The sequence below is a fragment of the Pocillopora verrucosa genome, chromosome 7 (genome assembly GCF_036669915.1).
Source record: "Pocillopora verrucosa isolate sample1 chromosome 7, ASM3666991v2, whole genome shotgun sequence".
Taxonomy (NCBI): Eukaryota; Metazoa; Cnidaria; class Anthozoa; order Scleractinia; family Pocilloporidae; genus Pocillopora; species Pocillopora verrucosa.
In genome coordinates, this window is record NC_089318.1 from 922,795 (window position 1) to 938,719 (window position 15,925).

Here is a 15,925-nt window from a genome sequence, read left to right on the forward strand (position 1 = left end):
GCAATGAGTTAAAGAAATACAGATGGTTGTGTATTTCTAGCTGGGCCTATCTTGAAAGCATGTGTGCTTATTTTCTCATGAATGTTTATTGTATTAAGGCCTATTTACATGGTACGACTTTGTCGCATGCGACAAGCTTACGACAGGCCTATGACATGACTTAGGACAATTTACACGCACACAACATTTTCACCTACGACATGCCAAAATCGCGTGCAATTCCACTCGTTTCGGCCACAGTCATTGTTTCAATAATTTGCAAGAGAAGGAAAAGAACCTCTTCCTCGCTCCACAGTGATATCATATTCTCTGTTTCCTCATCTGAGAATGTATTTTTCGCTTTGGAAGCAGTCTTCGACTTTCCGCAGGCGACTTCCTCCGCCATTTTGACACAAGAAAATTTCACCTTCCTCCCCTACTCAGTAGAAATTTGTCACAAAATACGTCATTTTCTATCAATTTCGGCTAAGATTGTCGCAGCGTTTTAAAACATGTTTTAAAATCCTACGACATTTTTCGTGACGTGCACGACAGTCATAAGCGAGTGGTAGGTTTGATTTACACGATACAATTCATGTCATAGGCCTGTCATAAGCTTGTCACATGCGACAAAGTCGTGTAAATAGGCCTTTACATGTACGACTAGAGCTCTTCTTATCATGAAGCAACAAGGAGTATTATTACCCACCCCTGGATGGGATGTCAGTCCAGAACATATTAAATATCTATTTATTGACTCTGAAGTGTAGCTGCCATGTTACAAATAAGTAACTGGGACTACCTCTACATCTTTTGAAAATTGATTGTACAATTCCCAAAGAAGATTTTAAAAAAGAAAATGCCATCCATTCTGATTGATTTTTTCACTATGGAAACTCTGTAAACTATCTTCATAACTAAACAGATATAGAGTTTCATGCTACAAACCCCCCAAGAAGAACAAAATACTGGTACTGTCACTCAAGGAAAGAGGACAAACATTCTTGCAATTCTGTATGGCAATCTCCTCCCTTCTATCCTCCAATGATTCATAATTTCCTAAAAAAGACAATGTGTTGGGGGGAGGGTTAATCCATTTTTTAATGTTTTGGAAGCTCAGGTTCACCCACACTCAAGGTAAATCAATATCACAATGTGGAAAGAAACTTTATTCAAGTTAGGTCTTTTTGGAGCTATCCAACTCTGCATGTTTATCAGCTTTTACATTTTGAAGTCACTATTTTCTCTATTTGTTGGGTATGTGTTGTAATACTCATTAACAAATAATGACAAAATGAGCAAATACAAATATCTAAGGGCTCAAATCTTTATTGGCTTATTGACATTATACTTAAACTAAGTACAGATTCCCCAAGGTTTAACAGAGCTCTCTAGTAAGAACAATTTTCAGAGGCAGTAAGATTAAGGAGGCTAGCATTCTTGAGGGAATAATCTTGGAATCCTAATGTCAAGAGAAGGCGTAGTGGAAGGTGGGACAAGTATTCATAATACACACACTCTAGTTCATAATTTATTGTGAAACTAGAGTAAGTCAATCAGCATGAGATATCTGAACTGTATGCAGTAATGCTGATTATTTTGTGGTTTTGTGGTTTCTCATCTTGTCCTGATCTCTCATGTGATTGGTTCAAAACACCAAAAGCATTCCAGACATATTTTAGATGTTCATAACTTTTGAGCTTAGCAGTAATTCCTATTGATTTCCCACTAGATAGTCTAAACACAATCTTAAGTGACCAAGTACATCTTTTCGGGTACATATTTAATCATTTGTTTAATCATTAACTGACTCTGTGTTACTTTTGATCCCACATCCAAAATACCCCATTTAGTTTGTTTTCCTTTGTCAGTGTCCTATCACATAAATTATAATTATTTACCTAAAATTTTTACTGCAAATGGACTCCAAGTAGTCCAATACAAAATATTGAAACTTTGTACAATGTAGCAAGGCAATGCAAATGAAAAAAAAAATTTAAAAAAAAACACTCCTGTGTAAAAATATACTCTTGAAACTGGGAAATAAATATTTGACAAATAAATAAACCTAGCTAGTTAATAATGCTACATTTGTAAAGTTGCTTATTTAATAAATCTGATTCTTTTAGAATTCAAATGTATTTGTTGCAGTTTTTAGTAGTCCACAGCACTTAGAATGTGCCATCTCTTCCGTGGTTGACCCTTCGCTTCAATCATTTCTTTCCAATGAGCTTCTTCATCTTCGCCAGTGTTATCCCTGCCCATTGAGAACCATCCTATAATCTCCTTTCTCCTCATTTTCTTGATGTTGACCACAGAGAACATGAGGCTTACACTAGGCAGTTCAAATTCTATTATCTGGAATACAAAGTTCTCGTTGTATTCCGGGTCACACATGCTGCGACGTATTGACGTTTTACTTTTGGAGAGTTGCTGTCCAATGGAGTTGAACATTGCCACTTTAACATAAGTATCTGAAATTGAAATCAATCACAAAAGTTAGTCAAAGCGCATTGTATGGGAAACATAGACTTTTTTACTAATTTTTTTTTTTACCAATTTTTTACGAGATGGGTGGAAAGAAAACGAAAGCAAGGCCATGCCAAAAAAGGTAGACAAATAAAATGTCCAAGATCCCGTTTGTAACAAAAAAGTGATGATGGCTGATATAAATTAACTTGGAATGCATCAAAAAGCCACTAAGATGCTCAGACATGATGCAAACGGCGGCGGCTCGTGCAATTTAAAAACCCTTTAAAACATCATGACCGACCAGAATTCACGACATTTGTGAATTTTTGTTTATGTTCTCGACAAATTGCTCTTCATTCATGTATTCGCCATTGAAGGCGTGTTTGTGTGCCTATGTGTACAGCTTGGTAGGGGGAATTTCTCTCAAAACACTACAGCATAGAAATGTTATTTTTATTTTTTTTTTCATGCATCGGCTGTGTGTTCATGGGAAGTTAGAACTGCGCTCGGTTGTGCTTGGACCAACTGCAAGTGCAAACGAAACTTCGCGTGTTTCTTATCTCGATGAACGCGTGATGTCGCGGTAACGAGTTGTTACGTTTTGTCGACCGAAAGGACGAAAATTGATTCGATCCCACTGATATGTTGGCAAACGATCAACAATCGTCGAAAAAAGCTGTTGTATACTATACAATTGTCGCGAACAACATTATTTCAAAATAAGCAATGTGATGTAGATTGTATCTGTATCTGATTCGTGTGCCAAAATCAAACAATGCCCCAGGGGAGAATAGTTATGAAAAGAAACCTCGTCAAATTCACAGTTTTTGAAACAGCCTTCAAAACCTATCATTCTTATTTTAATATTTGTAAAACAATTCGAGGAAAGTAAACTTTTAATATGATTATCAGTTACTAGCCCGACGCTCATCTTGCTCGTTAGATCGTGCGAACGCGCGTAAAGTGAGTTTAAATATATTTTCTGAAGAGGAAAATCTGTTCCTTTGCTTAAACTTGTAAAACTAACAATATAGAACTCATTTGAATGAAATTTATTTCGATTAAGAATGATGCGAATGTAACTTTTTTGGTTTGTTGATATTAAAGCATTTTATTCGTTAAACATACTGTGGGTCTGAGATGGCTGGTCGCATCTTCATGTTGTCAAGTTACAGTTGCCTAGAAGGCATGAATTGTTTATCGAGAGCGTTGATGCCTTAATTAAAACCTACGCACGATATTTCGCAAGAGCTAACATAGGAAACATGTCTGTTTTTGCATGTTTGGTGAACTGTCTACCGACCCTTAGCAACGCAACGAATTTTAATTTTTTTTTTTCACTTTATTGAATAGAATTGGTTATCCCTCTCGATTCATCAATTTAAATGACATTATGGTTATCACAGAAAGAAAACCAGATAATTTCAAGAAGAAAATCAATCTGTTTAGAACCGCAAATTTAGAAATTTTATTTTTTTTAAATGAACTGGTAGTCAAAGTCACATCATTTATGACACTTATCTGTGTTTTTAACTATCTGCTGCGCATTAAACCCCTTCATTTACTGACTTGTTTTAATCATCCCACAGTAATGAATGAAAACTATTCAATACACCTTAATGAATAACTTATTAACATTTGATGATTTAAGGATTTTCTATGCGTCTAATAGTCTTTCACCCAGACCTCTCACGACCAAGCAATGACACAAGTGGGACTTGGGCATAAGATTAAGCGTCTGCGAGAGTATGCCATCGGCTTAATGTTTTTTCTTTTTCCTGTATCATGTCATTCCAGTGCCTGATTTCTTCTTGCCCGCTAGAATTTTTTCCCAAGGTAAGCCAGCCTATCTCTTTTTTCTTCCTCGCCTTTGTTATGACAATCACAGATATATTCAAATTCACCAGCTGTAGATCTCTCTCGGAAATCTCATACATGAAACTTTCGTTATACTCGGGGTCAGCCATGCTCTTTCTAATGGTAGTTTTACTTTTTGCAACTTGCTTGCCAGATGCTGAGAACAAAGTGACTTTCACGTATGAATCTGTTAGTGAATGAGAAAGGGTGCGCATTACTTTTAAGGTGATTTACACGTTTTGAAGATTTAAAAGTAAGTGAGAGGTTTATGAATTCTTTCCCCTTATGAACATTTAAACTTTATTTTGTGACGTTTAAATCAAGATTTAGAGTAATGCCGGCAGAGAAGTTTTCCTTTAACTATATATTTGCATCATTTTTAACGTATTTATTTGATTGGTGTCCGATGTATTGCTGTTTTATCTTAGTGTTTAAGCTCTATGAACAACAGTTATACCGGAAGAGAAAATACTCGCTTCTCTTAAGGATCGAAAGCATCGTTTTCAATACTCAATACGCACATCAGCTTGCAGCTCATAAAACTGGGTATACGAAGCTATAGAGTGGTCTAGGTGGTACACACTTCTCTCCTCCCCACACTTGCCTCCTTGGTCTGTCCCCTTAATCCAAAATTTCTTGGGAAAATTTTTTGAAACACTACGATGGAAAAATAACCGGATGTACTTTTGCTGCATCGACTGCTATACATTGATGATGCGTGTTCGATTTGATTTATTCGACCCTTTTATTGGCCATCCATTGAATAATCGGTAGCCCTTGTCCTCCTAACTCAGAGTAAACTGGTGGGGATCAGAAATTCAATGGTTAATCAATCTACAAAACGAATTTTAACAAATTGCATTTTAAATAATGAACCCAGGCGTGAACCATTTCCTTAATTTCCACGCATGCATTGCGGATCAACCTTTGAGAGTAACCCTTTACAAAATTCCGCTCTCAGCAAAGCTTCTTTGATAGTAAATGATGTGTGGCGTTTTGATCACTTTGTCCTGATTTTAAGCGGAGTGGAAGTTATTCGATGTTTATTATTATTATCTTAAAAAGAAAAATAAAACTTTTGCGTTTCTGACGAGTCAATCGCCGATTGAAAAGCTTGACCTCGTTTTTCTGCTTTTTTGACTGATTTTGTTTTTTGTATGTTTTGTTCAGTTTCGCTTGTTTATTTGTTTTTTTTGTTGGAGCTGTTTCAATTATCAGAGATAATGTGGATTGCCAGAGTTCTTTTAGTGTCGTTATTTCCAAAGTTCGGTTATCAGAGCAGCTAATCGGAACATAGAAAAATATTACTGACAAGGAGTCAATGGGGACACGAGGTAAAAACAAACAACCTGCATTAAGCGCGGGAAAACGTAAGTTACCTTATCTCCGTTTACTATAGCCTTGCATTCGATTTGTTAAAAATGAGGTTGTGCGAGTCGCAGGGCGTAGTGGATCAAAACCAGTGCAATCATGGAGTATATTTGACGCTGAAAATTTCTTTAATATAAAAGAATGATAAAGTTCACAGTACCTGGTGCACGTTGCATTGATACATTACGGAGGTTGCTGGCCTTTAGCACTTCCACAGTTAGGCGGCCAGTGAGAGATTGATAACAGAGTGAGACAAGCAATTCTGGGGCCCCACTATGAGTCATTGCCAGAGAAGACACTGAACCATGAGATCCGAAACTCATCACACTACCACTTTCTGACAAATCGTACATGGAGTCAGAGCTCTGTAACAGTATAAACAATAACAATGTTAGCTCCCTACAGATACAGGTATATTTGTACTTTTTAAAGCTACATGACGATTTGCTGGAATATTGACCTAGATTTTTTAATTAGGCGTTTCTGTTAATTTTCTCAATCCCTAATCATCCTCCTGTCTTAAAGATTATTTCCCCTATTTCAGTAGTTTTCTATCTTTCTATTAATTTGCTCGTCGTAAACTCGATTCAAACTAATAATACTTTTCTCCTTTAAAAGACAGAGTACGTTGCTCTTGGCATAAACAAAACACTACAAGTAGGTCACATAGGACACCTACGCAAAGATCCTCAGCTGGGGAGCTTTCTTACAAAACTGCTTCAAAAACGAAGCTTCTCCTTCAGTTTGGGTAATGATGTATTGCTGCACAGCCTTGCATTACCATTTTCGCCAAATCTTGGATTAACAGTAACATAAGGCAGAGAAAGGAAGACGCCATAGACACGGCGAACTTTTCAGTTTGCCTGAAAACTTGTTTCAAAGCCGCCTTAAATATGTACAACTTTATTTGTCATTAATTAGCCTCTGCACTGAAATTCGTTAACACCCGGCTGAGAAGGATTTAAATTCTAAATAGGTTTAAATTTGTGACACGTTCTGAACTTTTTTCTAGGACAATAACAGTGTTGGAAGGCTTTTGTATTTGCCCACGTTCCGGCTCAGAAAGTGACATGTGCTAATGTAATTGCCTTGTCAACAACAATGAACAAAGGATTTAAAAAACATGCCAGCTGATCATTGGTTACATTTGATTGACTGGTGACTGATTTGCATATATAGTTTCCGTCTTTCTTCAGTATTCTGATCGAGCCACGTTACAGTGCTGAGAAAAGTTCAAATAAATTATTCTGACGACAATTTACACCAAAATAAAGCAACAAACTATGATTTTTGGGAAGACTACTGCCACTCTTCCATAAAACGGTACACTTCGAAAAATCCCAAAAGCGAAAAATGACAACCGAAGCAATCTCTCAGAGAAATTGCATTACGAAGTAAATCTACGACGCTTTTCACTTGACTTTTTGCATAACTTTCAGGTGGATATCAATTTTTTTTTTCCTTTGGGTAACTAGCCAGTGACAAAAAAAGGACTGCTCAATATTTTCATCCACAAATTTTCCCAGCAAGTTCACTCGACACAAAAGTGCAAAGTGTCGCAGTGAACAAACAGTACAGCATATGAAATTTGTTAAAATCTATCTACTTACGCTCAGGGCATTTCTTGGTGTGAGCGTTCGCCAGAGTGCTTCTCCATCGCCTTCTAAATCGAATTCAGTAAGATTGATAGTCATTTCGCCTAATAATTTATCCCTGGAGATTTTTTCGTGACCATACAACCTAAACCTGAGACCACTTTCGTGTAAATCGCTCTGAGGAACTCGACTGAATGTAAATGTCTCGTGGAAGTTCGGATTTGCGGCTGGTTTTGCTTTTGTTTTAAATCGCTGCTTCTTTGAAGGTAGCAATACCACGCGGACTTGAACACTGCCCGCGCCACCGCGCTGTTTCGTAGGGACGTCCTCGGCACGAATAACAGTTACCGCTAACTTTTCCGCTGTGGGGGCATAACTTGCAGACACTTGCAATCTCCCCGCAGTTGAAAGAAATTCCTCTTGACCGACATCGATTGCTTCACCATAAGCCGATACAGCGTGTCTACCGATGGCTGGGCTATATTCACCGTCCGAATATTTACCGTAACCATAAACTGAAGCACTATCGCCAAGAGCTAACTCGCCATCCGACTTGCTGCCGCTCGTGTTAAAGCTACTTCGACGGCTTGTTGCTTTCGAGGATGGCCCAACATAATCATCGTCTGTTTCAGTGCCGTAAGCTTCGCCAAGCTCGGCGTATCCCTTCTCGTCTGGTCTATCATCCGGTGGTTCGGTCTTAAAAAACATTCCAGCCTTCAAGCACTGATACAATATAAGTAAAAGAAGACAACAGCCGCCGATAACCGCCATAAACACGATGGCCGGGACTGGCACTGAAAGAAACACGAATACAATAAAACCGATTAGCAAAACATCTTGAATTGAACGTGAAGATAACTTTAGGTAAAGAGTTTAACAATTTCATCGTCTGTACATACATCCCATGGTGGCCTTCAAGAACCGTAAGGCGAGAACGTTCGACTAAAATTTCAACATGCTACTAAAATGTTACGCCCCGCAAAAGGCGATTGGGAATCGCTGTCATTAGGTTTTTGATCGATCTCATGAATAATTTATTTTGACCAAGCGTGCGATTGCGAGAATCAAAACAAAGCCAGGTGGATGTTAATTCAATGCGAAATGAGGAGCTTTTTGAAATCTGATCTGGCACTAATCCTTCAAAAATGAACGAAGGAAGGTTCCAGACTTGCAGCCAAGGATCGCTTCGTTTCAAAGTCAGTTAATTACTCTCTTGAATTTAAACCTACCCAAAAAGAAATTTTCCCGTCGTAGTTAACAATGTTATTTTCATTGGTCGAATGGTAACTTAGTCACCTTACATTTAGTTTTAACTTAACCAATACTAATTATTTATAATTTTACTTCTGGAATTTCATTGACCGATTATCAAAGGTGAAAACCATTCGGGATGATTTCCATATTTTGGTCATTTAGAGTAATGCCCTGGGCAATTTTGTCCTCACACTAAATCTACTTTCCGCTTATCCGGTTAACATAAGACATCACTCAGTTAAGCATTACAAGTTTCCATCAAGTTTTTAAAAAGCAAGTTTGCTGTTGACGAGAAGAGTAAAACCAAAAGCTTGGTGGACATAAGCCAAGGGGTTTTCGCGCTCCCGTCTGAAAAATTGTCCTTAGTCTGTGCAGTTCCTAATTGCACAAGGTAGCTGCATTTCAGGTGATAACAAGGAAAATTAATTATTCCTTTAATCACCCTATGCACTTCCTTTGAAAAGAGCTGCTAAGTTTTCCCATTTTGTGGTAATTCTCTTTAAAATCGAACATTGTTATTCACTTTCTGCCGTCAGACATGAAAGGTGGTTGACGTTTTTATCCATCAAGAAAAAATATTTATTATGAAAATCAGGATGGCCTTAACGTTTAATCGCAACAGAGTTTAATTTTTGCATCTTTATCATGAGGTAAGAACAAAAAAGTGGCACACTATGTTCTTACAACATTTTGACGTCCTCTGTGATCTATTCCTGAACAGACGCACGGCAACTTGGAATCTATTTGTTTTATGTAATAAAGAATTAAAAAAAGTTTTAATGATGACGTCATCTATACGTCTGTCCTCCAATAGATCATAAGTGAGAACCAATCAGAATGCGTGCATAACTGAGCTTATTATATAAATAGATATATATCACTGCTTCACTTCCCAAGTGCCACATGATATAGACGCAAAGTTTTCAATTTCATTTCCCTTTTGAACCATATGTAGTTTTCGTGCAAGACACCACCTCAAATGTCACATTGCAGTTATGCCACCTACATTAAAGTATAGGACAACCAAAACCCAATCCACTATGGGTCGACAGGATTTGAACAGAATCAGGCTTCCTGTCACAACTTCTCCAAATCCTTCAGTTCCTTTGCTTTCATTACAGAGAAAATTGACAGAAGTCCATAACTGATTTATTTACCTGGAGGGAAGACCATCCTGTATGCGCTTTGTCAATTGGCTGATAGTAATCTGCACAATCGATGTTTCTTCTGCAGCTACTCACAGCACATGTCCCTATGTACCCAGAGAAAATTTCAGTTGTGATACATTATATATTTTTTTTATTTTTATGTTACAGTAATAGAAACACATTGAAGGCAATGGATATATGAATATACTTCTCCCCGCAAATAAAGGGAAATTGATCAAAGGCGTATATCACGTAGACCACGCTATATTTGAAGAAGAATTTCTAAAACTCGGTGGCTCATTTTCAAAATTCCCGCTTATTATTTCATGCTAAAAGCAAGCAGTTGTATCGAGGTGATTATGCCTAACGTTATCAAGTGTATCTTTCGAGGATTTTCCGAAAACCTACACCGTCTCAGTTTTTCTTCATTACTGTCTTAAAAGGCTACGAGTTTTGCGACTGAATCGTTGAAACAATGAAATTCTTAAATAAGACCTTATCTAAAGAATGAAAAGTTAGAGTGCGGAATTATGTAACTCTGATTAGCTCGCTGAACATGTCAGTTTGTCCGTTAGTTCCTATTAATTTATCCTGCAAAGGTGTGTCGTGACGGGCGGGAAATTCAGGCTTTCGCACATCGCCCGAAACAGAGCTATTTGAATGGTAGAACAGTTGTAAATTTAATGAGGATGTTCGGTAAAAACTCCTGTATAACAAGAATCGAAATACAGAAAAAGAAGAAAAGCTTCGTTCTGTCGGTTAAGACTCGGGATGATTCTAACATTTTGGCAAAAAGAAAGCCAACCACTAGGTAAGGTTTAAGTCACGTACTGTCTCAGCTTAGATAATTGTAAAATCTTTAATTGATTCTTGTACCGATTGATCACAGATTCCGCGGAATCCTGAGGACTGCCACCGAAACCGTAATTAACCTCACCACTGGCGACAATTTAAGATGAGGAGTTCGTAGGAGGAAATAATTGCCCCGAAATTTATCTCAGTCCCCTCTTCTTAACTGAGTAAGAAAATTAGCTAAGTTCACAGAGAACGGATCAGAAATTAATTATAATAAGATGGAAACTTTAAAAATATCAGCATTTTGAACGCGGGCGAACATTTGCGTGTACAGAAAACAAAAAAGACCATTTGCGGTGATATATGTACTGGTGTTTAACAGTGGACGTAAATCAAATTACGAGGTCAGAAAAATATCTCACGTTATCAGCTCAATCACTTTTTGTCACTGTTTTCATTTTAAAATTGAGTTTGTAATTCATCTCTTTGTTTCTTTGTATTAATAAAAATATTTGGTGATGAATATGGAAATATCGAAGGCGTCACTGAGGTAAATAAAACTCAACCTTTGCAAACCACATGAAAAAACCCTTTTGTATAACTGATCACGACCGATGTTTGATGATAATATGAATCCAAACTCATTTCATCCAACTGCTAATGAGTTAACGAGTGCCCATGTGGAGAACAACTGTTCCTGTATAACCAATCACGAGCTAATCTGCACTATGCCCCACGTTCAACAAAACCATCGGTATTATCACTCACAAAAATGATTCTTTTAATAGAACCAACCCCAGTTTGACTGGGTTTCCTTGTGTTTATAAAACATAAATCGTATTCTTTTTCTGCTTTGATTGACTGGACTTTCTTAAATAATAAGTAGACTGTGTTTAATAACTCTGGCAAACGAAAAATATCAAGATCTTTGAAATTTTTCAAGCTGTTTGTCTCTGATGTTAGAATTTCATAACAGATTATCATACATCGCTGAAATTTTAACTCAAATTATTTCATTTCTCATAATAGTTTTAGTTGCATGAGTTGATCGTGAATCATTCTTTCGATAATTTATCGAACACGCGAAAAAGATTGAGACAAACACGGGCGGTTCGGTTCCCTTGGGAAGACAAGCCTGAAACTCAATTCAAGACCTTTGTTTGAAATTTCAATCACGCCGGGTCGATCTAATCCCTGATACTAGACAGTAAAATTAAATTAAAAAAAAAAGAGGAAAAAAGAAAAACGAGCGCACTATTGCTTATTTCAAATAAATTGTTAATTAGTTATGTCGTGCGACTCAATTTTCCAGTGCTTAAGATAGGTAGTAAACTTTTTTGGCCTAGAAATTTTGTTCCCTTAAATCTCGTTCCACATGGTAACATGATTCATTTATTTTCACCTAGTGTTCAAATTTTCCGTATTTTTAGTCAAATCATGCGAGGAAGGCAAAGTTTGGTGTCTTCGACCCATGATTCGGCCCGTCTACCTCAGTTTATATTTTAACGCGAAAAAATCGCGCGCACATAAAACAGAACTCGTTTACCTGGCAATTTTCAAAGAATGATATTTGTTTCAAATATTTTTTCCATGTTTCCATCCAAAGCTGGCTCCAGTCAGTAGAACTCAAACAGACATCTGTACTTTGAGTTAATCTCTTGTTGTCTCTCGCGATAAATAACAAATTGCTTCAGTGAAGTCGACCAATAATAAAACAGTTTGGTCGCTTCATACCAAACTAGAATATTAATAATGTTAATTCAGAGTCTAACAAAGATGTGGGCGAGAACAAAAAATAAAGCCACACTAAAAACAAGTAATTTCTGCAACAGTTTTCCTCTCGCACAGCTTGTAAAGTTTTCCGAAAGGATGAACAGACCCAAGAAGAAGGTTTTCAGCCTTAACAAGCCCATCTTGAAGATAAATATGAACTAAGCGTCCAGTTCAAGGTGAAACTGGTTTGTATGCATTTTAATAACTGAAACTAAAACTGAAAATATGGCTAGATTCAACAATAATCACCATTTTGAATTTATCACTGAGTAACTCGCACAAATTTAATTGCTTACTACTAAGTTACCCTCAGATCAGAATAAGGTATATACAATAAACGCAATTATGCACCAAGACTTTGCACTATACTGTTGCAAAAGGAACAAATTTGCATTTTTCCGGGCAGAATTTCAATTGACTTGGAAAAATAAAATACTTTGTCAACGGCGCCTTTGTCTTTGAGTTAACTCAGGATTCAAACAGGACGCCCAATTCATTGCCAAAAAATGGCAGAACAAAGTTGATGTAGAACTGTGCGTCAGTTTGTCTGCATGGTAAAATAATTTAAACTTATAGCTGTAAATTGCTGTCGTCACATATCGATTCCCCTGTTAAGCACATGTCAAATCTTAGAATAGCGAGTTAGGGGGAATCGAGTCCCAGGCTATGCTCTTATTGATCTTCTCTACAGTTGCTTTATTCGACCCGTCACTCAGAAGTGAGTTGACTACGGAAGTCTCACGAGTTTAACCGCTGACAGGACTGCTAAGCGACAGGACGGAGATTGTTAGGAGATTGTTCTAATTGGATGAATGTCTTTTGCTTTGATTAAGAGTTTTTTTTTTCTTAAACTTTTGTTTATAAAATATCTACATTTTAAAGACAATTATTAAGACAAGAAAATTAAAGGCAACTGTTATAAATTCAACTTTTTTATTTACAAGTTAACAATCTTATATGATATTCTACGCCTCAATGATTAATTGTAGGAAATACAACCGAAATCTTGCACGGGATTTGTCTCACACTACACCGTAACAGCAATTTTTTAAAAATTCAACTTTAAGGAAATATTAACACCAATAAATAGACCTCAATACGGCTGGTATCTTTTGGAACCACGGTTGTCCGCTGGTCTAATTGGTGCAACATGTCTTCTTCGGAACTGGTCTGGGTGGAACATGGGCACGAAAAACGACGAACGCTTAGACAAATGGTCTGTCCTGACTGACGGCTGTCCATTGCCAGTTCTGATTGGTCGGCTGTATGCATTCAGTTTCCCTATGAAGTTTCCCGTCCCTGGATAAGAAAGACAGTCAGCCTGCCTCCAGCAATTTAAAGGAGACTGGGTCAAGGTCTGTGGTGGCTTTTCAAACTGGTTTGACGGGTTTTTCTGAAAGTCTGACGCTATCATTTTCCCGTCTCTTCGTGACTTGGCTCGTCGGTTTTGAAACCAATACTGAAACGAAAAAGGAAAAAGGAAAGGTTAATTACCAGGCTTTAAAATCATTTAACAAATTATTCGCTGAAGGCGAAGTGAATATTTTTCGACTAATCCACAACATATTCAACAATATTCACCGAGCCTTCGAGGAATAATTGTTTTAGTACAATTACCAAGGTGCTTTCGAATTCTGTTGTAAATATTCGTTTTGATGTTAAAAAATTCTGTTTTAATTGTTTTGATTACTCGTATCGAGGTATAGAGCCAGCTTCCATTAGAATCTGATGGGTTCATTCAATTAAATCAACAAAAACTTCTTATCCTTCTGTTAAAAAAGTGTCACTCCAAACATAATAGCAGCTTTTGCGCTCTTCGGAATTCAGTTTTCTTTTTCACGTTCATCACTTCTTCGGTAACACCGATAAAACGCAAGGCAGCCATTTTTAAATTTAGCGCCCCTGTTGTAATTGAAACTATTTGCGCGATCATAGCGAGATATGACGCAATCCTGGACCAATCTGAGTGTGCGCATCTCTTTAAATCGGTGTAAATTAAAATTTCTTCTTGTAACTCACCCTCAGACTCCTGGCTGTGATCCCAAGCCTCTTTTCCAGGTCTTCTTCATCCTCCGGCATCAAATATGGCCGCTTCATGTAAGCTCGTTCCAGTTCCCATACTTCAAACATCGAGAAAGTCGTACGCTGCCGTTTCTTTTTCGCCCTCTTTTCAGAATACGTCGGGAATCGATCGGGTTCGCTGTCACAATCGCTGGTGGAGTTGGCATAATCGGAAGAAGATGATTGTGGGCTATTGTTGCCACAGTTGCGTTCAGGTCTCAACGATTGACTGGAGTTGCGGTTGTACACAGTCAAAGCTGTTGAAAGAATGGAAACGTTCAATTTGATGAGCTCGCAATTTTTTAAATAACCCCTGTAAATGTGAGGACATTTTATCAGTCACTCAGTAAGATCAAGAGATCTTTCGAATTTCGATTCTGTAGGGACGACTCTCCCCCTTATCATGAAGAGCTTCGTTATTGAATATCCTAAGCTGAAAGCGTTTTTCTCGCCAAATGAACGACAGGTGTATGCACCATTCCTCACCTCAATACTTCATAATCAACTTGCAAAAACGTAAATCCTTCAGAAATTAATAAATTAATAAATGTTGTGGATAAAAGAAGAGAAAAAAGGATTATCGCAAGATTTTTGGAACGAGCTTTGCTCTGCTACATATGCAGCTAAATTCAAACTACGTTGATATTTATCAATCTTTGTGGAAATTTTTCTTAGGGGTGCTGTCCAAGATTGTTCAATTGTTCTGTCGCGTGTTTTATTAACTTAAGTGATGAAAACAAAATGAACCTACCTGTAGATGTTGTCTTCTGTTCTGTTTCGTTGCTTTCCAGACCCAGGATTCTGCTGATGGAGAAATCAGTCATTGGCCGCGAGGATACTGGCACTAAAGACGACACATGGATTGGAGGACTGGTTAAAGGTTTTCGTGATTTTCTTGAATGCGCAGGCTTCTCGAGAGAAACTGCTGAAGTAAAAACACGGCTCTCCATAAAAGCTGAGCTGACAGAGATGTTAGACATGTTACAGTAATAACATCAAGCACTGACTAAAGATCCACAGCAACTGCTGGCCCTATTTATGCTCTGATGTCATTGTTACAAAACAACAAAGCGGTGCGACAAACAAACAAATCGTATACATTGTCACATGTCAAAAGCGGTAATAACAGATATTTGAAATGAAAGGACATTCACACCGCTCTTTAGTGGTCGAGGAAATCCAAAGGCGACCGATTACTTGCGGTGCGCTTAATAACGGGAAAGTTTGTTAAGACAAAGGTTGAACATCTCGCGCAAAGACCTCACTATATGGCGAGACCGACAAAAGCGGAACTGTTTGTCAAGAAAGAATGTTGGTTGATTTATTTATCTAAGGTATTGATCAGATTCCTTTACGGAAACGAACAACTCACTGACAACATTTGGCTTCGTAGCTCAGTTGGCAGTAGCACCCCAGGAGGAATGGGTTTGAATCCCTTAGAAATACGAATTTTTTCCAAACTCCTTTCCGGAAGTCACTTGAATCATTACACCTCAACTGTGAGGGTCATTTCTTGACGTAAATGCTGATTGAGTTGTACAGTTCACTGTTTGGTTCGGCCGTAAATGGCGGGAAAATAAGCTATTAAGTTTTAAGGTTAATAAATGTCGCATAGGTCGT

The 15,925-nt window shown here is 37.6% G+C and overlaps 2 protein-coding genes across 4 annotated transcripts; both read right to left on the reverse strand.

The window, feature by feature from the left end:
- Positions 1-1,290: 1,290 nt before the first annotated feature.
- On the reverse strand, positions 1,291-12,143 carry LOC131774222 (synaptotagmin-16-like). Of its 3 annotated transcripts, none has more exons than XM_059090234.2 (5): positions 12,018-12,143; positions 9,686-9,780; positions 7,290-8,068; positions 5,840-6,044; positions 1,291-2,453 (listed from the first exon to the last, which is right to left on the reverse strand). In XM_059090234.2, the coding sequence occupies exons 2-5, from the start codon at positions 9,699-9,701 to the stop codon at positions 2,134-2,136; spliced, it is 1,320 nt and encodes a 439-aa protein (XP_058946217.2). In that variant the 5' UTR covers positions 9,702-9,780; positions 12,018-12,143; the 3' UTR covers positions 1,291-2,133. The 3 variants fall into 3 exon arrangements, with proteins under 3 accessions (XP_058946217.2, XP_058946234.2, XP_058946225.2); XM_059090242.2 differs by lacking the exon at positions 1,291-2,453 and adding an exon at positions 3,890-4,495; XM_059090251.2 differs by lacking the exons at positions 9,686-9,780; positions 12,018-12,143 and adding an exon at positions 8,174-8,297.
- A 1,078-nt stretch (positions 12,144-13,221) lies between these two features.
- On the reverse strand, positions 13,222-15,483 carry LOC131775068 (transcription factor LBX2-like). The gene is made up of 3 exons (XM_059091165.2): positions 15,057-15,483; positions 14,264-14,562; positions 13,222-13,703 (listed from the first exon to the last, which is right to left on the reverse strand). The coding sequence occupies exons 1-3, from the start codon at positions 15,283-15,285 to the stop codon at positions 13,338-13,340; spliced, it is 894 nt and encodes a 297-aa protein (XP_058947148.2). The 5' UTR covers positions 15,286-15,483; the 3' UTR covers positions 13,222-13,337.
- Positions 15,484-15,925: the final 442 nt, after the last annotated feature.

What these genes read in the sequence shown, in the direction of transcription:
- LOC131774222 (XM_059090234.2), bottom strand. An exon ending in CACCAAGAAATGCCCTGAGC is followed by an intron (nt 6,045 to 7,289) that starts GTAAGTAGATAG and finishes ATACTGTTACAG; the next exon opens with AGCTCTGACTCCATGTACGA. An exon ending in ATCAATGCAACGTGCACCAG is followed by an intron (nt 2,454 to 5,839) that starts GTACTGTGAACT and finishes TTTCAATTTCAG; the next exon opens with ATACTTATGTTAAAGTGGCA.
- LOC131775068 (XM_059091165.2), bottom strand. Translation starts at nt 15,285, where the DNA reads ATGTCTAACATCTCTGTCAGCTCAGCTTTTATGGAGAGCCGTGTTTTT. An exon ending in ACAGAAGACAACATCTACAG is followed by an intron (nt 14,563 to 15,056) that starts GTAGGTTCATTT and finishes TTCTTTCAACAG; the next exon opens with CTTTGACTGTGTACAACCGC. An exon ending in TCACAGCCAGGAGTCTGAGG is followed by an intron (nt 13,704 to 14,263) that starts GTGAGTTACAAG and finishes TTTTCGTTTCAG; the next exon opens with TATTGGTTTCAAAACCGACG.